General features: G+C 39.4%; 2 protein-coding genes across 8 annotated transcripts in view; both read left to right on the top strand.

The window, feature by feature from the left end:
- The window catches only part of LOC113608628 (zinc finger protein 177-like), a 33,072-nt gene extending 27,684 nt beyond the window's left edge, over positions 1-5,388 (top strand). For all 4 annotated transcript variants that reach the window (XM_027085264.1, XM_027085261.1, XM_027085263.1 and 1 more), the window contains 5 exons: positions 881-966; positions 1,548-1,674; positions 2,111-2,203; positions 2,719-2,801; positions 3,332-5,388. In XM_027085264.1, the coding sequence (XP_026941065.1) occupies positions 881-966; positions 1,548-1,674; positions 2,111-2,203; positions 2,719-2,801; positions 3,332-4,441 (1,499 nt within the window). In that variant the 3' untranslated portion in view covers positions 4,442-5,388. The remainder of the gene's footprint in view (positions 1-880; positions 967-1,547; positions 1,675-2,110; positions 2,204-2,718; positions 2,802-3,331) is intronic.
- On the top strand, positions 3,392-23,727 carry LOC113608629 (zinc finger protein 426-like). 4 transcript variants are annotated; one of them, XM_027085268.1, is made up of 6 exons: positions 3,392-3,496; positions 19,788-19,871; positions 20,461-20,587; positions 21,191-21,277; positions 22,269-22,402; positions 22,886-23,727. In XM_027085268.1, the coding sequence occupies exons 2-6, from the start codon at positions 19,842-19,844 to the stop codon at positions 23,543-23,545; spliced, it is 1,038 nt and encodes a 345-aa protein (XP_026941069.1). In that variant the 5' UTR covers positions 3,392-3,496; positions 19,788-19,841; the 3' UTR covers positions 23,546-23,727. The 4 variants fall into 4 exon arrangements, with proteins under 4 accessions (XP_026941069.1, XP_026941070.1, XP_026941067.1 ...); XM_027085269.1 differs by lacking the exon at positions 3,392-3,496 and adding an exon at positions 7,353-7,465 and having other exon boundaries at positions 22,338-22,402; XM_027085266.1 differs by lacking the exon at positions 3,392-3,496 and adding an exon at positions 7,353-7,465.
- The last annotated feature ends 2,816 nt before the right edge of the window (positions 23,728-26,543 follow it).

Here is a 26,543-nt window from a genome sequence, read left to right as displayed (position 1 = left end):
CCTGCATTGGCAGGTGGATTCTTAACCACTGAGCCACCAGGAAAGCCTTGATTCTTTTCACGAATTTTCAGAATAACAAAATTATATCCTAGCCACCTCCGATAGTGACCATTGAAGGTTCTTTTAGTAACACTATATACTCATGGCTTTGTTTTACATTTGGTATATTTCAACTGATTGTAGTCATTATTCTTTATTAAATTGTTCCATCTTAAGCCAGTGGGAACCTTTTTAAGTTTTCTCCTGTGTGGTAGGCTCCTTGCTTTCTGGTATAAGCTGTTCCAGGCTCATCTTGCACATTTCTTGTTCCACATTGGACTCAGCTATTTGCCAAAGGAGTCCTGGTTTCTTATACAGATAGATGGCATTTTGAGGAATTTTAACACTAGAGCGCTCATTGCTCCTGAGTTGTGAGTGACTCTAGGCATTTTTGGTAGTTCAGTCTAGGGAAAAGTTAAAAAAATAAGTACATACAGGGCTTCCCTGGTGGCTCAGTGGTTGAGAGTCTGCCTGCCGATGCAGGAGACACAGGTTCGTGCCCTGGTCCGGGAAGATCCCACATGCCATGGAGCGGCTGGGCCCGTGAGCCACGGCCAGTGAGCCTGCACATCCGGAGCCTGTGCTCCGCAACAGGTGAGGCCACGACAGTGAGAGGCCTGCGTACCGCAAAATAATAATAATAATAAGTACATACAGTATTCCCATTCCTAACTGTTCTTGGATAGGGAGATAAAATCTGTACTGTATTGTTTGTATGTATATGTGCATATATGTGCATTTATGTGTGCGTTGTTAAAGCTAGTGTGAGGAAGCTTCCAGGCCTGTAAGTGTTGAATATCTATCAGGCCAAGACTCTCATGGCTTCTTTCTTCTCCTCTAGGTCTGCATGCTCCAGTCCAGGAGCCTGGCCAGGAGGGAGACACAAGAGGAAGAATGGCTGCAGGATTGCTGACAACCTGGTCACAGGTATGTGGGAAGTTATTGTTTCCAAAAAAACATTGCTGTTGCTAAAGGATACATCTCTTGCCCATGACCCACAGCTTCACAGCCCAGGCAGGCTGGCCTTAGGCTTCCCCAGTTCTCTGGGCTTCTCAGAATAGGAGATAGAGGATGTCTTAGGAAAGGCCTCAACATTTGTTAATTTTTTTTCAGATAATCCTCCAGGGTGAGTATTAGTTCCATATTCTGCTGGGTGCCATGAAGGAAAATAAAGACTTTTTTCACTAATTATTTTTCTCATTCTGCAGTATGCTCAGTCTTGATCTTCAATAAGACTGGCAGATTCCTCACAACCTAGTTGTGGAAATATAAGTTCCACTGTGTTAGAAAAGCTGCTAAGCTGCTGGATGATATGGTCCAGGGAGTGAGGACAAAAGTGGAAATTTCCAAGAATTGAGCCTTGGGTCAAATAATGAGACCTCTGAAGCATGTCTGAGCTTCCTACACATTGGGTCTCCTTCCCAAGTCCTGTCAGCCTCACTCGCCATCTTTCTGGTTCAGAGTTAGAGATGGTCCTTGGCTGAACCTGTGTACATGTGATGTTTTAGGACTTGGTGACCTTCGAGGAAGTGGCAGTGGACTTTTCACAGGAGGAGTGGGCACTGCTGGACCCTGCTCAGAAAATCCTGTACAGAGACGTGATGCTGGAGAACTTTAGGAACCTAGCCTCAGTGGGTAAAGTTGACTTCATTCCTTCGTATTCATTTGTTCCTACACGTAATAGTTCTTCATCACATATCTGTTCCAGCAACTGTGAAAAGAATGGCAGTACATGGTAAACACAGAATGGATGGTTCCTGCCCTTGTGGAGCAGTCTTGTGGCTTCCCATGAAAATGCACTGATTGTATTTTCTCGATCCTTAAAAAATTTAGGTAATTTGCAGATCTTGGGCTTGGAATTCAAGGGTCAGGTCATGTGGGGCAAGGAGTATGCGTGTCTGTTTTGGGGCCCTGTGAAATAGTTATATAATCTGATTGTTTTGCTCCCCCTAAAGCTGCACTTGCCTATCTTCAGAATCCTTTAAAACCAAAGTATTGGAATCAATTTTGTGGAAAGATTTCTTGTTTCCTTCACAGTCTACCCACATCATGTGTCTTTCCCCATAAGCAGGGTATCATCTCTGCAAACACAGTCTGTTCACCGAGGTGGAGCAGGAAGAGCTGAGGCCAGAGCAGAGACGAATTCTCCAAGGTGCTTATAGAGGTGAGCCCCAGGCAGAAAGGGGTCATTGTATGAAATAGCCACAGCCTGCAAGGGGTGATACTGTTGGGAATGTCAGTCATTGTGGGAAAGAAGGCAGAGGCCATTACATGAGCTTTCCTTCTTTCACCATCTCTCCATTCATTCATACTTCCATTTGGTCTCAAAGGAAAAACTATTTTAATTACTCTTTCAATTTCACATTTCCTTGAATACTTTTTGTTCAGTTCTCCCCACTTGCTTTCCAGATAATACCTTCTCTTATTGTCTCAAGCCTCCAGAATCCTTAGTAAAATACCTCTCATTTCCATTGCTTGTCCCTATCATTGGCATCTGTTTCCAGAGCCAAGTTCCTAAATTAATTTCTCTGGTCACTGGTTGCATCTTCTCTTTCATATTTTCCTCCTATATTTAGTGTTATTATTTGAAAACAAATCCATAGGGTGCCTGCCTCCTTTTTTCTTTCATCCCTACTTTTTCTCCCAATAATTATAAAAAATTTCCCCATTCACTTTCAGACCAGGATACTCAACTTAAATCAAAAGACGCAATTCTTACACAGAATGTTCCTGGGGAAAAAACTTCCAATGGCATAAAAACGGTGAGATTCACTAGAAATGGTTCCTGGTTTTTTAGAATGGGAGAACTCTGTGAATTTCAAGGAATTAAAACAGCAGCAGCACCCAAACAAGGGGAGACACTTGAGGCAAGTGGAATTCACTCATCAGAAAGCTGCTTCAGGAAAGCCTTTATGAATCCCATAAAATTGGAGAAATCTCCAAACCTACCTCAACACTTGCTGCCATGCAGAGAATATCAACAAGTAAACATTTACTTAAATGTGATTCAATTATTATTTAATAAATAATTCATTCATTCTTCACACATGACTAGAAAAACTATATTTAGGATGCCCTTTGATGGGAATGAATACCATGGGGTCTTGGGAAGAGTATTCACCTATTTCAACTTGAAAGAATAGCGCAAAAGGTATACACACACCCTGAAAATGGTAAAAAATGTTAGTTATAATAATATGCTTTATATATATGGCAGAATCCACATGGGAGTGAGTTCCTCTGTGATGAAAGTGAGAAAGCCTTTAGTCACCACTGATTCCTTATTCTGTAGGCAGCAACTCACCCTGGTGAGAAACCAATGGAATTTAATCATTGTGGAAAATTCTTTAGAAAGAACTGTCACCTTATTTGTCCAAGATATTGCAAGAGAGAGAAATGCAACAAATATAAAGAATATGGGCAAGACTCTGGCCATCCCTCAACTCTTAGGAGTCATGTGAGTACTCACACTGGAGAGAAAATTATTGAATTTAATGGTTGTGGAAAATTTTTCAATCAAGAGTCATCCCTTAGGAAACACTTAACTCTCACAGGAGAGAAATCTTCTGAGTGTAATCAACATCTTATGTCCTTCAACTTACACTCTTCCTTTTCAGTACATCAACAAATACCTACTGGAGAGAAACTCTGTGAATGCAGTGACTATGGAAAAAGATCTTCCCTTAGTTTCCACAAAAAAATGTGTACTGTGGAGGAAAGCTCAAAATGTAATGAACACGAGAAAGTTTTCACTGGCCCCTTGTCCCTTCAGATATGTGTGAGACCTCACGCTGGAGAGAAACGTTATGAATGCAGCAATTGTGGGAAAGCCTTTGTTTTTCAGTCTTCCCTTAAGAAACATGTGAGATCACACACTGGAGAGAAACCTTACGAGTGTAATCATTGTGGAAAATCCTTCAGCCAGAGCTCTCATCTTAATGTGCACAAAAGAACTCACACTGGAGAGAAACCCTATGACTGTAAGGAATGTGGCAAGGCTTTCACTGTTCCTTCATCCCTTCAGAAACATATGAGAACACACACTGGAGAGAAACCCTATGAATGCAGTGACTGTGGGAAATCCTTTATTGATCAGTCATCCCTTAAGAAACATACACGATCTCACACTGGAGAGAAACCTTATGAGTGTAATCAATGTGGAAAATCCTTCAGTACAGGCTCTTATCTTATTGTGCACAAGAGAACTCACACTGGAGAGAAAACCTATGAGTGTAAAGAATGTGGGAAGGCCTTTAGGAATTCCTCTTGCCTAAGGGTACATATGAGAACTCACACAGGAGAGAAGCCCTATAAATGTATTCAGTGTGGAAAAGCATTCAGCACCAGCACTAACCTTATAATGCACAAACGAATACATACTGGACAGAAACTATATGAATGAAATGACTACAGGCTAGCCTTAGGTCCTTCACATCTCACTCATTTTAGAACTCACTCTGGAGAGAAACCCTATTGTGACCAATTTAGAAAGCCTTCAGGCACAACTCTTTAGTCACGTTATACTGGAACCAACCTTATAAATGTTATGGTTCTGTGATTGTATTTATCAGTGAGTGTTTAATCTTTAAAGTGTGACAACTCATTAATTGATGAGTATTAAAGATTATACAGCACTGTAAATTCCCCTTGATCTACATCACAAAAGTTTTGATACATAATGTTTTTATTGTAATTAAGTACTAAATATTGTCCATTTCTCATCAAGATGTCTTGGACCAAACTATAGGTTATTTAGAAATATATATTTTAATGTGCAGACTCTGTGCATATTTTAGTTATCTTTTAGTTATAGATTTCTAAATTAATTGCATTATGCACAGAATGCATGGTCTTCATGACACAGATTCTATAAGACATAGATTCAAACAAAATTATTAGAGACTTGCTACATGGCCTAATGTGTGAGACAAAAGAAGTTGCTGTCCCAATATCCATTCCTCCCCTCCTTCTTTCAAGTAACAATACAACTGTGTTCAAATTAGCAGTGTGGACAGTTCTTAAGGATTCATCTCCCAGCTTTCCTTGCAGCTGTGAGTGCCCATGAGCCCACAGTCCTGGCCAATGAGAAAGGAGGCAGAGGTCACTGCTTGTGGGTTCTAAAGAATTCCATGGAAATGGGAGCATCGCATCTGGCGTTTTCACTTTACCATTTGCCCTTTGTCTTATCTCTTCTTTTTTCCTAGAGAATAGACCAATAGGATGACAGTCATACACTACTGATTATATAATAAGGACATAGTATTTAGCTATGTATAAGCAACTATGGGTTGCTTATTTCTGGACTTCTTGTAACATGAAAAAAATAAACTAACTGGTTTAACACTCTTGTGGGAAGAGTCTGTTTCAGTGGATTTCAGTCTCAACTGATACATCTCATATGGTCAAGTTTTAAGAATCCTTCAAGTATAGTTGAAAACAATGTGTATTCTATAATTTGTTGGGTGTAACAGATTTTCAGTATATCTGATGGATAAATTTTATTGTGTTTTTAAAATCTGTATCATTAAAAACCTTACCTCATGATCTCCCCTTTACTGAGAGAGGTATGTTAAAATGCCCCAGTATGACTGTGGGTAGTCAGATTGTTTTTTAAATTCTATCTTGTATTTTGAGGCCGTATAACTGGATGCATAAAAATGTAGTCATTTTATATGTTTCTGGTAAATTGTCCTTTCATTCTTATATAGTGTTTATCCTTTTCCCCCTAATAATGAAATTTCATTAATTCACTTGATATAAATGTGAGCTATTGACCTAGTGGATAACATTTAATGCCTACAGATTTTTAAGGACAACCAGAAACAACTTACCTTTCTTCATCACCATATTAGTTATGATGTTCCTTGCAACACCAAGAGAGATCTCCTCCATGACATCCCTTGTGGCAGACAAAGAGATCAGTAGTTCCCCAGTGGCTGTCCCCACCAAAGACACCAGCAGCCCTCACCTATCTCTCTGTTGTGCCTTGCTTTGCTTCTGTAGTGATTTCCAACCTAGTGGGATATGAGGGATCTCATCCATAGAGACTGGTGGCTCAATGTTTAATGAAAAAGGAAAAGGGGAAGGAACATTTTGTTCTTGCTCCCAAGAAACCTCAGAAGTTTTCTCAACTCAAATCAGTTTGTAAATCTCCTGGTCAGTGTGCTTGGGCTCTCTTGAGTACCACTGCCTATCAACATGTAAGAGCATCCTCCTGAAAACCAAATTGTTACAAAATAAGGATTCCCCCACCTTGGATATAGACTCTAGTCCCCCTGAGGTTGATAGGGACAGTCTAGAAAGGGAGGCCACTGCTCACAGCAGGGGTCACTCGGGACCACCAGGAGCTTAGCAGGTAAATATCTAAAGAAAAAAGAAATAAAGAAAACCAGGGAAACACAAGAGACCAAAAGAAAAAAATTAAGTATAAAGGCTGGGACTTTACGAAGCTACAAGCAATCCCCCCACCCCCTACTAAAAGAAAGGGGAAACTTTAAATCTTACGTGCCAAGTAGTTTTGAGGTCTAGCAAACGTAATGCTGTCTTCGATTGCTTACTGATTTAACAACAATGAAAAACCCCCCAGATGCAGGGGACAGCATTTGAGTTTAGCACTGTGTCCTGCCTTGTGGAATTGACCGGAGAAGACAGACTACTTCATGGATCGGCAGGATTATCGATATGGGAAAATCACTGTTAGGGCTCCACGAACGAGGCGAGAGGCACGTAGACCTTTTGATGTGCTTGCTTGGGGTGGGTCCCTGCCCGCAGCCACGCCCTTCAGGCGCCAGTATTCAGCGATCTAAATACGCACAAAACGTATCCCACCTCCAACCCCGCCTCAGAAACAGACTGCGCCCCCCACCAGCAGCCCCATCTAAGGACTGGTTCCAGCCTCAATCTTGTCTTTGGGGCTCATTCGGTCCCCAGCCCCCGAACCTAGCCCACCCGGAACCCATCTGTACCCACGCCAGAGAAAACTAGAATTTCTCCACCTGAGGGGATCGAACGTGGCCGACGGTGCCACCACGGAAGCCCCGCCTCTTCCGACCCCTCCCGAGCCGGAAGCGGAAGTGGCGAACTTCGTTCGCCGCAGTCTCTTCCGCTGCTGGCCGGGTGTTTCTTGAGCAGTTTCCGGTTGGTCGTGGTTTGGCCGAATCCGGCGTCCGGTAGGCCGGCGCGTAGGAGAGGGAAGCAAATGGAAGGTGGAATTAGAACGAGTCTGTCCCGGGCCGCCCTGGGGTCAGCTTAGAGAGGCCTACGCCGCTCACTTCCGCCGCGGCCTCGGGGCCTCCCGGAACGGCCAGGTCCAGAGGCCGCCCCGGCGAAATATCCTAAGGGTGCTTCCGCGGGGTCGTTTAGGTTTCATCCTGTGCTCCCCTCTTCAAAAGCCTCCAAAGCAGCCTTCGTGATTTTTCTTCGAGAGGTAAAGAATTTCCGCCTTTAGGGTCCGTTGACTCCAGCCCCGTGTCCTCGAGTCCTTCACGCACCCGGCGATTCTGGCACATGCCGGTGAGCAGTGGGAGAAAGGGCCTCCGTTTCCTTTTCTATGCAAAAAAAGAAGTTTCGTCTGAGAATTTGGCATTATCTTTGCGCGTTCTTTATTTTTGGCGCATTACATTCGGGTAGAAAGGTACTTTCATGGATGTCTATGGAGTGCGTTTTTTTGTATAGAAATATAAGTTTATATAGGCCACAACTTTTGCTACAAAAGAGAAGCAAGGATGCTCCCTTATCTCTTCATCTGAACTTCCTAAACCTGTACCTCCCTACAAAACTTCAAAACATGGGATTCCAAGAAAAACGGATAGAGGCTTTTTTGCCCTATATCTAGGATAATTGAACTTCTGATTAACGGGATGTTTGGTCTAAGTATTGTTTCCCCACATTTTTCGTTTGAAAAGTCGTAAACCTAAATAAAATGTGAAGCTTCGGTACAATTAACGTCCGTTGAAGTAGAGTCACCCATTTTGGGCATTTTGCATGTTTGCTCTCTTTCTCTAGATAAATACATTTTTTGGTGAGTTATTCGAGGGAGTAAGCTGAAAATAAATTGCAGCCATGTATTAATACTTGACCTTTAAATACTTGGTAATGCATCTCCTAAAGATAAGGACATTGTGCTAATTAAACCACAGAACTATTATTTACCCCAAGAAAATTTAAAGTAATAATGTCACCTTCTATCTACTCTGTGAAAACTAAAATCCTCCACATTGCTCTGAAATACACTTCTGAGTGTCTTTGGATCTGAGATGCAATCAGGGTTTATATACGGCAATTTTTTTTGTGTCTTTTAGTCTCCTTTAACCTAGAGCGTTGGCCGTTATTTCTCCATTATATTGATTTTTTGAAAAGTAACACGTTTTAAAAAGTCACACATTTTGAAGTTTTTTAAAGTTGAGATATAATTGACATATATTAGTTGCAAGTGTACAACATAATGATTCAATGTTTGTATATCTATTCCGAATTAAGTCTAGTTAACATCCATTGCCATCCGTAGTTACAGATTTGTGTGTGTGTGATGAGAACTTTGAAGATGTACTCTATAAGCAACTTTCAAATATACAATACAGTATCATTACCCATAGTCACCATATTGTATATTGCATGTACTCAGGGCTTATTTATTTTATAACTAGAAGTTAGTACCTTTTGACCACCTTTACCCATTTATCCCATCCCACTCTCCCCTCCTCTGGCAACCATAGATCTGTCTATCCATGCATTCTAGTTTTTTTTTTAAGGTTCTACATATAAGTGAGGTCATATGATCATATGGTATTTGTCTTTCTCTGTCTGACTTCATTTAACATAGTGACCTCAAGGTCCATCCATGTTGTTGCAAACAGCAAGATTTCCTTCTTTTTTTATCCCATTGTGTGTGTGTGTTGGGTATGTATATGTGTGTGTGTTCATGCAAACACACTATGTTTTCTTTCTTTATTCGTAGATTGACACTTAGGTTGCTTCCATGTCTTGGCTATTGTACATAACATTGCAGTGAACATGGAGGTACATATATCTTTTGAGTTAGTGTCTTTGTTTTCTTCACATAAATACCCAGAAGTGAAATTGCTGTATCATATCATAGTTCTATTTTTAATTTTTTGAGGAACCTCCATACTGTTCTCCCTAATGGCAGCCCCAATTTACATTCCCACCAGCAGTGCACAAGGGTTCCCTTTTCTCCACATCCTCACGAACACTTATTATTTGTTGTCTTTTTGATAATAACCATTCTGAGAGATGTGCTATTTCGTTGCATTGATTTGCATTTCCCTTAATAGTAACGTTGAGCACCTTTTCACATACCTTTTGGCCATCTATATCTCTTCTTTGAAAAAACATCTATTCAGATCCTCTGCCCATTTTAAAATTGCATTATTTGTCTTTTCCTGTTGAATTGTATGAGTTCATATAGTTTGGATATTAACCCCTTAGCAGATACATGATTTGCAAAAATTTTCTCCCATTCTGTAGATTGTCTTTTCATTTTGTTGATGGTTTTCTTTGCCACGCAGGAAGTTTTTTACTTTCACATAGTGCCACTTGTTTATTTTTGCTTTTGGTGCCTTTGTTTTTGCTTTTGTTGTCAAATACAAAAAAATCATCTCCAAGACCAATGCCAAGGGGCTTACTGCTTATGTTCTGTTCTAGGAGTTTTATGGTTTTAGGTCTTACATTCAAGTTTTTAATCCATTTTGAGTTAATTTTTGTGTATGGTGTAAGAGAGTAGTCCAGTTTCATTCCTTTGCACGTGGCTGTCCAGTTTTCCCAACATTACATTTTGAAGAGACCGTCCCTTTTCCATCATATATTCTTGGCTTTTTTGTCATAAATTAATTGTATTTGTGTGGTTTTGAATTTCTGGACTCTGTATTCTGTTCCATTGATCTCTGTGTTTGTTTCTGTTCCAGTACCATACTGTTTTGATTACTATAGCATTATAATACAGTTTAAATTGGGCAGCAGGATGCCTTAGCTTTGTTCTTTTTTCTCAAGATCACTTTGGCTATTCAGAGCCTTTTGTGGTTCCATACACATTTTAGGATTGTGTGTTCTATTTCTGTGAAAAACACCATTGGAATTTTGGTAAGAATTTCATTGAATTTTATATTGCTTTGGTACAGGGGACATTTTAACAGTAATTCTTCCAATCCATGAGCCATGGAATATCTTTCCTTTTATTTTTGTCTTCTCCATTTCTTTCATCTACATCTCATAACTTTCAGTGAACAGGTCTTTCATGTCCTTGGTTAAATTTATTCCTAGGTATTTTACTCTTTCTGATGCAATTGTAAATGGGATTGTTTTCTTAATTTCTCTTTCTAGTAGTTTGTTATTAGTGTATAGAAACCCAATTGATATTTTTTATAAGTTCTTACTTCCTTTATTAGCATAATTTCTTGTTTTTTCAATTTAATTTAGTTTTTATTTTATATTGGAGTCTAGTTGACTTATAATGTTGTGTTAGTTTTAGGTGTATAGCAAAGTGAATCAGTTATACATATACATATATCCCCTCTTCTTTTAGATTCTTTTCTCATATAGGTTATTACATATTGAGTAGAGTTCCCTGTGGTCTACAGTAGGTCCTTGTTGATTATCTATTTTATATGTAGTACTGTGTATATGTTAATCCCAAACTCCTAATTTATCCCCCTGCCATGCAGTTGATTTTTGTATATTGTTTTCGCATACTACAACTTTACTGAATTCATTTATTAGTTCTAACAGTGTTTTGGTGGAGCCTTTTGGGTTTTCTGTATATAATATCATGTTGTCTGCAAAGAGTGACACTTTTACTTCTTCCTTTCTAATTTAGATGCCTTTTCTTTCTTTTTCTTGCCTAATTGCTCTGGCTGGACTTCCAATGCAATGTTGAATAAAAGTGGTGAGAATGGGTATCCCTGTCTTTTTCCTGACTTTAGAGAAGCTTTCAGCTTTTCACTGTTGAATATGATGTTAGCTGTGGACTTGTGATATATGTCCTTATTATGGAGCAACATTCTCTCTGTACCTGCTTTGTTGAATTTTTAATCATGAATGGATATTAAATTTTGTCAAATGCTTTTTTCTGCCTCTGTTGAGATTATGATATGATTTTTGTCCCTTTTTTAACTTTATTTTTAACTTTTTAATTTTTTTTTTTTTGGTTGTACCGGGTCTTTGTTGCAGCAGGCAGGCTCCTTAGTTGTGGCACATGTGCTCCTTAGTTGCTGCACGTGTGCTTCTTAGTTGCGGTTCACTGGTTCCTTAGTTGTGGCATGTGTGCTCCTTATTTGCGGCCAGCGGGCTCCTTAGTTGTGGCATGCAAACTCTTAGTTGCAGCACGCATGTGGGATCTAGTTCCCCAACCAGGGATCGAACCCATGTCCCCTACATTGGAAGGCAGATTCTTAACCACTGCGCCACCAGGGAAGTCCCCAATTTTTGTCCTTCATTCTGTTAATGTGTATCATATTGATTGATTTGCAGATATGGAACCATCCTGCATCTCTGGATATATCCCACTTCATCGTGGTGTATGATCCTCTTAATGTATTATTGATTTGGGTTTGCTAATATTTTGTTGAGGATTTTTGAATCTGTGTTCTTCAGGGATAGTGGCCTGTAATTTTCTTTACTTGTAGTGTTCTTGTCTGGTTATAGTATAAGGATACCACTGGTCTTATAAAATGAGTTTGGAAGTACTCCCTCCTTCCTGTTTTCTTTGGAAGATTTTGAGAAGGATTGATATTCATTCCTCTTTAAATGTTTGGTGGAATTCACCAGTGAAGGCTTATGATCCTGGACTTTGGTTTGTTGGGAGGTTTTTTACTACTGGTTAATCTCCTTACATGTAATCAGTCTGTTCAGATTTTCTGTCTCTTCATGATTCACTCTTAGTAGATTGTATGTTTCTAGGAATTTATCCATTTCTTAGGTTGTCCAGTTTTTTGGTGTACAGTTGTCCATAGCAATCTCTTATGATCATTTGTATTTCTGTGGTATCAGTTGTAGTATCTTTTTCATATTTAATTTTGAGCCCTCTTTCTTTTTCTTGGTGAGTTAGCTAAAGGTTTGTCTTATTTTGTTTATCTTTTCAAACCTCTCAGTTTTATTGGTGTTTTCTATTTTATTTTTATTCTCTATTTCTTTGAGTTCCATTCTGATCTTTATTATTTCATTCCTTCTACTACCTTTGGGCTTTGTTTGTCCTTCCTTTTCTAGTTTCTTGATGTGTAAAGTTAGCTTGTTTATTTGAGCATATTGATATTTCTGATTTTATTTTCATGGTGTGTTTAAATGTTTATTCTGTTTCTTATATTTCTATCAACTGGTAATTGGATCCAGAACAACAGCTAGCACACACTGTCTGAAAAGGGACAGGGGACTTCCCCAGTTAAGATTGGTTAAGATTCTGCACTTCCAATGCAGGGGGTGCAGGTTCGATCCCTGGTAGGGGAACTAAGATCCCACATGCTGCAGGGCGTGGCCAAAAAACAAAAAAAGAAAAGAAAAGGGACAGATAGGAAGTACTTTATGCTTTCCAGGCCACAAGGTCTCGAATTAGTCCATTCTACTTTTGTCGTGGGTAAGTAGCCATAGATCTCAGTAAACAAGTGTATATGGCTGTTTTTCCATAAAACTTTATTCACAAAAAAAGGCCTGTGAGTCATAGTTTGTCACTTACATTTTGGTCTGCAGGCTTCAAAAGATCATTTACAAAATATATCATAGATAATGTTGTATTTCATCAGGAAGACCTAGATTTATAACATTCTTCTGTTAGTGATGCTACATTTCATTACTTAAGGTAATGATCACCAGAGACCTGTATTTTAAAGGTAAACTACTTTCTTCTTGAATAAGAAAGTAATATGTGGGGTGATATTTTGACACTCAGAATATCTTGTTTTCTAACAACCTTTATCAATTATTCTGGCATCTGTGATTTAGCACTACTAACAGTGATCCTCTGTGTATGTTGTTTCACGTTTGTAGAGGTGCATCTTCAGGACTAGATTTTAAAGTTGGGTTTCTAGGTCAAAGGGCCAAAACATGGTTAATTTTTCTGGTATATAAATCCCTTCCATAAATCTTGTGCCATTTGGTAGTTTCCAAATCAACATTAAAATAGGATTAAAATTATTCTGGAGAAACATAAGGAACACATTTTAGTTTTGACTTCAAGGCACTTGTTTTCAAAAATGATATCCAGGGAATTTCCTGGTGGTCCAATGGTTAGGACTCCGTGCTTCCACTGCTGGGGGCCTGGGTTCAGTCCCTGGTCAAGGAAACCAAGATCCCACAAGCTGCGAGATGAGGGGGAAAAAAAAGTTGATATCCAGTCCACTTTCTTCCTAAGAGTACTCAAATACGTTTTCAGAAGTACAGTGTTTTGATTTGTATTGTGCACAGACATTTTATATGATTCCTATTTCATTTTGTGTTGTAGTTTTTTTGTTTGTTTGTTTTACTTCAATTTGTGCATATCTATGCTGTAACATTTGTGTGGGGATTGGCAATTCTGACAGTCCACCTAATGAGCTAGGCTGTCTTCGAGAAATAGGGAAACAATGGAGATCGAAATAAGGATAGTATTGCTTCTATGGGGTTTACAGTTTATTTAGGAAGACATTTTAAGTGATTGTTGGCAAGTTTGTTATCTGGACATAATAATGGCTTAATATGAGGGGAGAAGATATATTGGGAGGTGTTGATATTTGAGTTGAGAATGAAAGCATGGATATGACTTAGCTAATCAGGTTGTTGAGCTAAGGTGAGGAGGTGTAGAATGAATGAGAACATTTCAGATGAAGGGAACTTCATGAGCAAAATCCCAGAGAAGTTGCAAATTCAGTGTATTTCCTAAGGTGAGGAAAGAGTTGTCTGAGAAAGTATGAAAGTGAATGCATGGAGTCAACCTAGAAGTTTATGATAAATAAGCTTTAAAACACGATGGTGGTAAATTACAATTGGATTATTATTATGGAAAAGGAAATAAATGAAATGATTTGAGAGTTTTATAGAAGGTAAAGTTGAGAGAATTTTAATTACTTGATGAAGTTATTCCTTCATCTGTTGATTTACTAGAGGATATATTATAGTCAGTGCTTGAATGATTAAGACATAGTGAAGAAAACTGAATTCCTCACATTTGTTCACAGACTTGCAGATATAGTTTCCTAAAGACTAAATGGTAATGTTAACCATTAACACCTTATGTATAAAATTAAAATGGGGAGGAGATAGAAATGAATCGTTCGTTTATATAAATAAACATATGCATTAAATAAATGCATACATATAATAAGCAAAGAGAAAACGTGCAGAACTACTACCATTCTTGTTTCTCTAATTGGTCTTGAGGTTGTGGTTGACATCCATGGGTTACTTCTTCAACAATCAGTTTCACATTTCCCTTGCCCTCAATGAGACCCTCGCCTGGTCTGGGTTATGTACCTGTTGGAGTGGCCCAAATGTTCATTCCCAGGCACACAACAGTAGTGTTAGCTGGGTCATCCATGGAGAAGGGAAGTCCATATTGTTGAGCCCACAGATAGGCTTTATCCCCTTTAGCATGGCCATTTGGTTCATGGACCCATTGAGGAAACACTGTTTTGGCTGGGAAAAGTAATTCACATCTATGGACTGCATCATTTTGTCCACCTGATTATTAATAGTCTTATTTATAGTGGATTGCTCTTGGTGGACATTCATATAGGACACAAATAACTTTACAGTTTATATGCATTCAGAGACATCCTTTCATATACTTTTCCCAGACTACTTTTCTTGTCATCAACCTTCCAATCTTGTTCCATTCACGTCTTTGACTCTCTAGTCAAGTGATTGACAACTGTTTGTGAAGCAATGTGTATCCATACATGTGGCTGTTTTTCACTCCAGACCTAGCAACAGCCAAATATACTGCTTGAATTTCTGCCACTGGGAAGATTTTTAATTACTACTGCCTTTCAGGGTCATCCCTTCAGTAAGGATATAGAGCTTCAGGTCTAAACTTCCAGGTGTAACTAGCTTACTATGCAGACCCATCTATAAACCAGGTTTTGTCTCAGCCAGCTCGGTGTAAGGAATACCACAGGAAGCCATAGACATAGACTGAGGAAGAGGAGGTAGTGCAACTGTACTTAGGTGTTGAAAGAGCCTTGGCAGCCTATCATACAATTTACTTGCACTCACTGGAATTACCTGAGCTTAATCCCCTAGGAACTCCTAGGAGTTTACATGTTCACCAAACTCTTTTGATACACATTTGCAGAGTTGGGCTTATTTTGTATGTAAGCTGTTTTCTCCTACCTTGTGTTGCATACTGTCCTGTCCCCTTGGATTTTGCACTAGTTGTGTGTCTAGAGGCAACGGCAGGTAATTGTGGTGGGTCTCGAGAGTGAGCATTCCTTCCAAGGCATCTGCTCTAAGTGAGATTATCACACATTTGTCAAGCAGAGGAAGGCTAGTATCTTCAGAAACCTAAGAGCAAGCTACTTCCCTGATAAGGGAGGCTCAGAGTGTCTTGGGGGTTCAATATTGTGAGTGTCATCAGGGTCCCCATAGATATCCCTATTTCAAGTTTCCTGTCTCTTTCTTCCCTGATCAGTGCCTCATTTTCACATGAAAAAGTATGTGAGACTGACTTTAAGTATGGTTGAATACTTGAACTCTGCATTTGATTTTTGCAATATCTTTCCCATGTGACCACATGAAATGAGTTTTTAACCTGTCATGGAATCTCTCTGGTTTCAGACTTTGACTTGAGATAGTAGATCTGAGCTTGTCATTGTCTGGGCAACTACACTCAAAAGAATCCATCTCTCACCACAACCATTATAATCACCATTATTGTTGTACCGTTAAGTGTAGCATTCACCTGGTCTCCCAAGGCAAGAGCTGTACCATAATCATCATAGGTGATTGCTTGACAGTTGTAATTCTGTGAAAGTCTTTCCCATTGGCAAGGCTTTTAGCTCTATGCTTGAGTCTAAAGGTTGGACCAAACATATCCCAAAATGTCATCTTTACTACTTTGTCTCCAGGGATCACCTATCTTCACTATTGTGTATAAGTCTGCATGAAATGAAGAGACAGAAATCGTACTTTGATTTAAACAGGAGAAGTAAAGTATAAAATTGTAAAGAGAATTCTGTCATATATCCTAGAGTTCATGGAGAATACCTAAGGAAGGCCAAACTTATAGTGGGGGCCTCTCCCCAAGATTGATTTCAGAGCTTGTTAGAGAAGATATCATGGCAACCCATTGAATGTGAGGAAATTTGCTAGGTTGCCAGGGCCAGAACTAGTTAAGAGTCACTGGGCAAGGATGAAGCTCCCCTCTGGTATGCAGGCAAGCCATGACCAGTATGTAGATGTAGAGAGGGAATTGGGGTGCCACTGCCAGTGCAGGACCTAGAGCACTAAGTGTCCATATAAGGAGGCTTTGGGAAACAAGTGACAGGTGTGCAGATAAGCCGACGCTGGTGTGAGTGCTTGAAAGAAGATGGTGTTCCTCCCACCCTTACATTCTTAGAGTAATCAAATACATTTATGAAAATAGATATATGTTGTATTATGAACAGTTATTTAGGTATAACCTAGGTGTACTTGAAGAGTGATGTGAAGGAGCTCCACTCTGTCAGTCACCAGTTAGTGGGTGCCTTTGGTGTGCCAGACACCGTGCCACTCTTTGTACTGGCAGACACTGACATCCAAAACAGATACAGTGCTACCAATGATATGCCAAAAAAAGAAACTCTCCACCAAAAAGCTGATCCTTATGTCAGACAACGTTGTCAAGAAGCATTACTACAGATACAGAGGTCATGATAAACAAATCTGTTTCTCCAAAAATATAAAGAATCAAATGCGTATCCACTCAATAATATTGTTGCAAATATATAAAGCATTACTTGAAAGAAGTGGAAGAAGAAATAAACAATTTCAAAATTCTAGTGGGAGATTTTAATGTATTTTGCCCGTAGTTTCACTAAACAGTACACAAAAAATCAGTTAAGACCCACATTTGAAAATGCTGTATTAATTCCCTAATATACATATATAACATAATGTATCTAGTAACAGTGAAATCAGAAAGTGCTTGTCTGAGCGCAAGAAGTAAGGAATGGATGGAAAGGGACAAGAAGGCTTTCCAGGGAAATAAATATGTTCTGTTTCTTGTTTAGGCTGGTGATTATACAAGTATATGCAATTATCAAAATTCATCCACTAAATACTTGAGATCTGTGTATTTCATTAGACATTAATTATATCCAACTACAAAATAAACAGAAAAATAAAACATTTTATCAGGTACCACCTCACTAAACTTACTCAACCTAAGGACTCCTGGTTTGAGACCCCTAGTAGTAAGTACAGTTATAAGGGAGTCTAGACACCTGATTTTTTTTGACCTCATGTATGTATGGGTTTTAGTCTTCTCTACTGAAGAATAAGGACTGTGGGGACAGTGAGGATGAATATGGTCCATAGGTTCATAGGTAATGAACTGTGGAACTTTCATTGTCATCATTCGTATCCAGTTTTGTAGACCAGCATTTGGCCTGGTGGTCTGTGTTTGATATATTAAAGGTTATTGGTATATAACAAAAAGAAGTTAACTTTTAAATACAGAATGTTAAAAGACAAGAAGCATGAAGAAAGTCTGGGGAAGAAGTAAGTAAACATAAAAGCAAATTTTTCAGTTCCATGAAAAAGGAACTGAAAAATAATATGAAAATGTGATTGTCTGAAAAGATTCATTAAAATAGACAAATGTTGGGCTAAGTATGACAGGGCCTTGCTCCTTGTCCAAGGCAAGGAGAGAGTACATACCTGTTTGATTTGAGTGTTTCCAAAACGGAGACCCATGGAGGCTTCCCAGTACTTTCATGTATTCTGAATTCTTTTGTAAAAAGTTTGATAAATTTTTTTCTAATCTTTTTGGACCAAGTGTAGAAGACCTAATGATTTCCCCTTTCTTTCTTTATCTGTCCCGGGAACTAACAATATGTGTGTGTGTGTGTGTGTGTGTGTGTGTGTGTGTGTGTGTAGGATACCCTTTTTTTTTTTTTACCTGCTTGATTGTTTTCCCATGTTACTAATGAATTGATATATCAATTATTAGTTTATTGTCTATCTTCCCTAATAAGAATGGTGGATATTTAATGCCTAGAATATTTTCTGTATATGTTACTACTCTCAACTGATTGCCTAGCACAAGGGCATTGAAAGAAAGGAATAATCCAGTGATAAGAACTAAAGGAGGCCTAGAGCTTCAAACTTCTCCAACATCCATCAGGAGAAGCTCAAGGATGTTGACCGAATAGAATGTATTTTTTTCCCTTCATAAGCCCAGCAGCAGCCTACACCAGTGCTTTTCCAATATAAATATAATGTATAGACCACGTATATAATGAAAATATTTTCAGTACCCACAATAAACAAAAATGAAGATTATTTATATGAATATATTTTATTTTATCTCATATATATTAAAATATTACTTAAACAGTCAATTTAAAAATTTAGATATTTTACATTTTTTTCATTTGAAGGGTTTTAAATTTACTGGACACTAAATTTTTATCATATATACTTAATTTCTGCTTAGAGCATACATAATTTACAGTTGAAAGAGTAGAATCCAGTATTCAAGTTGTTCCAAACATATAGGTAAGCTGTAAGCTCCTAATGAGATATCTGGTACATAATGTACTCAATGAATAATAATTGATGTTACTGATATTCTTGTTGTAGAGCATACTCTTTTAGTAACTATGTTATCTACATAGAAAGAGCTAATTTATGATGTTGTGTGTGAGATAACTAATATTTGTTGATTAATGATTGATATGAAGCAGGACTCCAGATAACCCGATCTCCAGGGGCATGGAGATGTCCCTGTCCACTTGTATTCATAAGCTGCCTGACATGATCTTGACATCAAAGAAAGGAATTTTCAGGCAAATTTCACCATCATTGCAACATGACAGCTATATGTCCCATGTGAAGTCCCTGTTAATGTCCTTTTTCAGAGACTCTACTTTAGGATCTGCCAGTCTTTTGGTCTGGGCCTGAGCAGTCATGCTTCTGGTTCATCTAGGAATTGCTGAAGGGAGCCAGATAATGCTGTTCTCTAACTCGGCTTTCTGGTATGCGCATTTAGGTAGAGTTGCTGCATAATCTTTTCTTGTTTGTTTTTTGGTTTTGTTTTTTTGTTGTTGTTGTTTTTGCGGTACACGGGCCCCTCACCACTGCAGCCTCTCCCGCTGCGGAGCACAGGCTCCGGACGCGCAGGCCCAGCGGCCATGGCCCACGGGCCCAGCCTCCCCGTGGCATGCGGGATCCTCCCAGACCGGGGCACAAACCCGCGTCCCCCGCATCGGCAGGCGGACACTCAACCACTGCGCCACCAGGGAAGCCCTGCTGCATAATCTTATTCAAGTATTTTATTGCCTTGACAAATGAAGAGTCACATTACTCAGGTCTTAAGGTTGCTTCCCTGTAAAATGAACCCATTACTCTTTTCCTGATGGGAAGCATGGCTCACCATCCCCTTTTCTGGCTCCAGGTGAGACAGGACTACTCTGGCATTTCACAGCAGTGGTGTGTGTATGTGTGAGACTTCTTGAGTGTGCAAAGGATAATTGGGAATTTCAAGCTAGAGTTGAATGACTTCCAGGCAGTGACTGTGGGAATTATGATCATCTCTGGGTACTCATGCCTTCTTTCTTTTCTCCTAGGTGTTCTAAGGACCCTTTCGCCTTCCTGAGGAAAAGATAGAGGCAGAAAGGATAATGGCTGAGTGTTTGAGAAGTTGTTCTCGGGTAAGAAGCAAGTCTATCCTAAAAAATGAGCTACTGTATCCACCAGATGGACACATTCTGTTTTGGTAGGCCTGTGTCCAGAGCTTCTTAAAGAAATAAAGCCACTGCAGGACTCAGTCCCTGATGAATTCCCTCCCTAAGTGGAAGCTCATACTGGTGACACATTACCCTGAATAATCTCAGTATTTCAGTAATGACCTCCTAATCTTGCCTCTCATGATGGTGACTGCATATTTTTTGTTTTGCTTGGTGCTCTTACACAGTAAGGAAGATGACTGTGCATTTCTCAAAGAATGTATTCATTCATCAGCATTTACAAGTGATTCCAGTTGGCTTAGGACTATGCTACAGGAGAGAAACAAAACACTTTAAGGCTCATTCTATTGAGATAAGTTCATGTATTACATGTTCCATTAGAGCTGTAGCTGAGGGATATCAATCATGAGTGAGTGTAGATAGAAGAGAACCTAGGACCATTGTGTCCTGGGGGAGATGATGAGAGACATTGAATCATGGGTCACCCGTCTCCAGTCCCTACCATTGGTGGAGGGCTTACTTTACTGAAGCTAGTATGTGTGTGATGGTTTAGGACTCAGCGACCTTCGCTGATGTAGCTGTGGACTTCACCCAGGAAGAATGGACTTTACTGGACCCCATTCAGAGAAAGCTATACAGAGATGTGATGCTGGAGAACTACAAGAACCTGACCACAGCAGGTAAGGCTGCCATCATTCCTATAGCATCTTAGAGAACAGATATATGTGATGCACTTACTGTGTTGCAGCATGGGTGATGTTACATATGAATATAATGGAAACTAACAGACACTGTTCTTCACATGAATGGGTTTTAATTCGGTTGGCATCTGAAAATGTGCTTCTAGGACTAGCATTATCACCATCGCTCTTAGAAATGTGCATTCTCAGACTCCACCTTTCCCCTACTGAGTGAAACTGTGGCATTGGGACCCAGTCATCTGTGTTGTGACAGACACTGGACTTGGTTCTCATGAACACCAACGTTTGACACTCATTGGTGTATTGGTTTCTCCATGTGAATGAACATCTTTTTTTGCACTTACTTTGTTTCCCATATCAAAAAAAGTCTTAAGCTTTGTAATTGTTTATATCAATCTGAATGTGGGCTTCAGGGGCCAGAGAGAAACAGTCTTTGTGGAGAACAGAAGGAGGTGAATTTCCTGTTTTATCCCTTCTGAAATAGTTTTACCACAGTTTTAGACATATAGGAGCTGATTCATTGGACAGTTTCTTCTATTTTTCTGGAGCTTCTTTCATTAATTTATCTTTCCTCATAAACAGGGTATCAATCATTGAAACCCACTCTGATCTCTTGGTTGGAACAAGAAGATGATTTGAGGACAGCGGAAAGAAAAGGAGTCCTCCAAGGTGAGTGATTCCTGATCAGTGAAAATTTCAGTGTCTTTGGAATAATAATGAGGAAACTTGTAAAGATGTGCTTTCTCACAGAAGGCTGAGGTCACTGGTCTCTGATGTTTCAGGATATATTCAAGTTGTCATATGTACGTACTTCACATTTACTCACAATTTCTTATGAGCTCACAAAATGGTTTGTTCTTTCTTTATTTTAATATAATTTTATTGAAGTACAGTTGATTTACAATGTTATGTTAGTTTCAGGTGTACAGCAACTGATTCAGTTATATATATATATATATATTCATTCTTTTTCAGATTCTTTTCTCATATAGGTTATTACAGAATACTTAGTAGAGTTCCCTGTGCTATACGTTAGGTCATTGTTATCTATCTTATGTATAGTAGTGTGTGTATGTTAATCCCAAGCTCCTTATTTATCCCACCCTCCCACATTTCCCCTTTGGTAACCATAAGTTTGTTTTTGATATCTTTAAGTCTGTTTCTGTTTTGTAAATGAGTTCATTTGTATCATTTTTTAAAATCAGATTCCACATATGAGTGATATCATATGATATTTGTCTTTCTCTGTCTGACTTACTTCACTTAATATGATAATCTCTGGGTCCATCCATGTAACTGCAAATGACATTATTTCATTCTTTTTTACAACTGAGTAATATGCTATTGTACATAGGTACCACATCTTTATCCAAAATGGCTTGTTCTGTTTCTTTTTTTAACTTTATCATTTTGATGTAGGCTATTTTTCCTAACATTCCTCTTTTCCTTCACTGATAATATTCAGGTTTTTTTCCCCATCATATTTAATTTTCATAGAATTCTTTTTAATCAGGTACTGAATTTTGACTCTGCATTCCTATCATTGTTAAATATTTGGCATAGCCAAACTCCTCAAATCTAGTATGTATGTATTGATATTTTTAGCATCTTTAATTTGGAAGCCAATACAAATGAGTATTATTATTTTTAACTCCTTCAGCCTCCTGTTTCTTTCTACAAACTCTTACATTTATTATTTTTTTATGGGAAATGCAACTTAAAACCAAAGGCTCAGCAATTCACCAGGATAATCTTGGGGGAGAAACATCTGTTGGGATGGAAACAGTAACATTGGTAAGTTTAAAACATCATATTTCTCTTTTTCCACATTCAGAAAAGAAAGGGAATTTCATTTATAGCATGAACACAAGTGATAGATGTTTGCAATAGGTGGCAGTCACCAGGGGAGAGCAATGTCTATGGTGAGATACTCTGAATAGGTTGAATTTGGGGATATCCTAAACCTAGCTTGATAATTATTGCTTCAGAGTTCCCATAAGTCCTCAGTTCCACATATGTAACAGGACATTTGAGATTTTACAACAATCCATGAAGTTGTACAGGATTATTTGAAGGTTGGAGTAGATGGAACATCATTCTGGCAGAAGGATTCCATCATTCAACTTGAAAGAAATCAACAGGGCAGAGGTGTATGAATGTAGTAGAAATGGTAAAAGTCATCTTCATCATTGTAATGATGTTTCAAGTTTGAGATGAGTAGGATCAATTAATGAGTCTGAGCAATCTTTGCATCATCATTCATCTATCCATCCACAGGCAAGAATGCACAATGGATGGAAACTCTGTAACTGTGAGCAATATAGGAAAGACTTCAATGAACCCTTGAGCCTTAGGACAGGCAGGAGAACTCAAAATGGAGGCAACACTTACGAGCATAATGAGTATGGAAAAAGCTTCCTTACTCTGCAGAAGAAAACCTCTACGGTTGTGAAGCATTTTGTGTTTAATCACTGTGGAAAAGCCATCATCCTGACTCCAAATATTGTGGACAGGAAAACCTGCATGGGAGAGAAAGCCTTCGAATGCAGTGATGGTGAGGAACCTTGTGTGAATCAGCCTTCTCTTCAGGCACAAGTAGTAACTCAGAATGGGGAAAAACACTGTGAACAGAAGGAACATGGGAGAGCTTCTGTTCACTCCACAAGGCATGGTATACCTGTACGAAATCACACCACAAAAAAAAGTTATGAATGTAAGGAGCGTGGAAAAGTCTACAAATATCATATATCCATTAAAATTCACATGGGAACCCACAATGGAGAGAAACCCTATAAATGTAAGGAATGTGGGAAAGCTTTCATTATAGCTTATGAACTTAAGAGGCATATAAAAAATCTCATACTGGAGAAAAGCCCTTTATATGTAAGGAATGTGGGAAAGCCTTCATTAGAGCTGATCACCTTAGGAGCCATATAAAATCTCATACTGGAGAGAGGCCCTTTATATATAAGGAAAGTGGAAAATCCTATTTTTATCCCTTATTCTTTAATGATCACATGCAAAATCATAGTGAAATAAAAGTGCATAAATGTAGGGAGTGTGGGAAAGCCTTCCTTACTTCCTATAGACTTAAAGAACATATAAAATCTCATAGTGAAGAGAGGCCTTTTCCATGTGAAAAATGTGGAAAATTCTTTAAAAGTTCTTCATATCTTAAGATTCACAATCGAATTCACACTGGAACAAAACCATATAAATGTACGGAATGTGGTAAAGCCTTCATCAGGCCTTTTGCACTTACTGAACACATGGAAACTCATGCTAGAAAGTTTTTATGTGAAGATTGTGGTAAACTTTTTGTCAGATCTCAGTTTAGGGACCATAGAAAATCTCACATTGGAGATAAGCCCTTTCTATGTGATCAGTGTGGAAAATCCTTTAAACATTCCTTATACCTTCATCGTCACAAGACAATTCACTCTGGAATAAAACCTTACAAATGTGAGAAATGTGGGAGAGCCTTCACTTGGAAATCAGACCTTTCTAAACATGTCCAAACTCATGGTGGAGAGAAAGAAACCTGAGGATGTAAACAATGTGAGAAATCCTTCAGTTATTCCAACTCCTCAGGAAAAACTCACCCTCTAGCAAAATCCTATAAATGAAGAATATGTGAGAAGGCCTTCAGTTCTCTTTGTTCATTTGTCTTGTAAGAAATCACTTTGTCTAACTGATGTCAGGTATGTGGGAAAGCCCTCAGTTGCCCTGATACACTTGACGTGAAAAGAGCACACTGGAGAGATGGTCTTCAAGCATAAGGAATGTGGGAAAGCCATCCATCTCACAACCCAGCCTGTTAGGGCTCACAGTGAAGCCATACTATTAAGAAACATGGAAAGCACTTTACTGTTTGCTCAGGGAAATATATATTCCCTAAATATGAGAGATCTTTCAATGCAGAGGAACTCTACTGATGTAAGATTTCTGGAAAACTGTACATCTCTTGAGTACTTTGATGTTCACTTGTGATCTCACTGTGGAGAAGAACATTAGGAATGTGAGAAATATTGTAGAGTCATCATTTTTTCCCACTAGATTGTTGCTCATGCTTAATAAACATGGGGTGATTCACAGGCAAGAGAAACAGAGTGTAGTAAATATGGGAAATGCTACCCTGAGTCTGAAATCTTAGGGTTTCTGAGAAAGGATAGTGTTCCAGGTGGTCCCAAAGATCTATTTTGAACATTTTTCATTTGGCCGTGACCTTTCCTGGGCAGTGATATGTCTTTCCCTCATCATCAGGCCAGGCCAGTCTAGTTGCTACATTTTCCAGGTCACAACCTGGCCAAAAGTGGGCCTACAGGATTCACACTTAGGGCCCCTGTTTTTTCCTGTTGGATGGACCTGGTCTTATATTGTGAAGACAGGAACTGCTTGACTATGAGGCTCACCAAGTCCATCTACATCAAGTCCCAATGGCCAAAGTGGAGGATATAGTACATCTCTGTAAATCTTGTAAAGATGGCTTTGTCCTCTCTCACACCTGATCCTTTCAGGGTCAGGGTCAAGCATGGGATGAGTGGAGAGGAAGTGAGATTTCATCTACTAATGTGAGACACCCTGATTTCCTGACCTTTGCGGGAGAACAACACCCCGACACCTGTGGAGGACATTCAACCTCAGGCCTTGCAGAAAGAGGGTGAGATTGTTCCTTTTCAACCCTATATTTAGCTCCACACCCATGCAAAACAATCATGTCATGTGTCTGGATCAAGCATTGTCTGCTGTAGGTGACATGTCCTCCCTCTGGGTTTGTCCTCCAATCCAAGTGCTTGAAAAGTGAAAAACTCATGTGACTGGCTGCTCCTGATAATGTGCACTGCTTGATGCCATGACTGGCAGTTCCTGAAGGTGGGCTTTGGGTTCAGACACAGACAAATGACTAGTACACCTATTATTCCTCTTAAAGATGGCTTTACGGAGGTTCATCTCTCCTCAGTTACTCCCCAATCTTTGTCACCACTGGGAATTACAGAAATTGAACAGGATCTGTCGGGATTTTTTTTTTTTTTTTTTTTACAGTACGCGGGCCTCTCACTGTTGTGGCCTCTTCCGTTGTGGAGCACAGGCTCCGGATACGCGGGTTCAGAGGCCATGGCCCACAGGCCCAGCCGCTCCACGGCATGTGGGACCTTCCCAGACCAGGGCACGAACCTGTGTCCCCTGCATCGTCAGGCGGACTCTCAACCACTGAGCCACCAGGAAGCCCCCTGGATTTTTATTGGCTCAATTCTACCAGCTGTCAGTAATGTCCTCAGTACAGGTGTACCAACTGCACCATTATTGCCACCAGAACTAGCCAGTCCCTCATTTATGTGCCACCAATGAAGCCAGCTACTGCATTACCAGGTCTGATGCATTTACCAGCAGGTATGCCTAACCTCTGCGCCCTCCCCGGTCTTAAGCTTTCTGCACCCCACATCATGCCAGGTGTCAGTTAGCCAGAACCCAGGTTCTGCCTTCCTAGGACTTTATCTAATAGTAAAAACCTCATTTCCGCCTCTGATGAAAGGTTACACAGTTCTCATGCTCGAGTAGCCTTGGGTTACATCGTGTATAGCCAATCAGGGTACAGCTTATTTTTCTTTTTTTTAATATTTATTTATTTATTTATTTGGTTCTGCTGGGTCTCAGTTGCGGCAGGTGGGCTCCTTAGTTGTGGTGGGTGGGCTCCTTAGTTGTGGCATGCAAACTCTTAGTTGTGGCATGCATGTGGGATCTAGTTCCCTGAACAGAGATTGAACCTGGGCCCCCTGCATTGTGGGCGTGGAGTCTTAACCACTGCGCCACCAGGGAAGCCCCATGACACTTTCTTGATGACACTTTCTTGAGGCTAATCAAACCATTGTAATGATAATCCAAATCAAGCTTAAAACAAAGCCTGGACTGGAATTAACCTCTGAACCTTCATTTA

The sequence above is a fragment of the Aethalodelphis obliquidens genome, unplaced genomic scaffold (genome assembly GCF_003676395.1).
Source record: "Aethalodelphis obliquidens isolate GAN/ISIS:26980383/991018 unplaced genomic scaffold, ASM367639v1 scaffold53, whole genome shotgun sequence".
Classification (NCBI taxonomy): Eukaryota; Metazoa; Chordata; class Mammalia; order Artiodactyla; family Delphinidae; genus Aethalodelphis; species Aethalodelphis obliquidens.
Note: the sequence above shows the minus strand (reverse complement) of the source record. Positions and strands in the feature narration are given on the sequence as shown.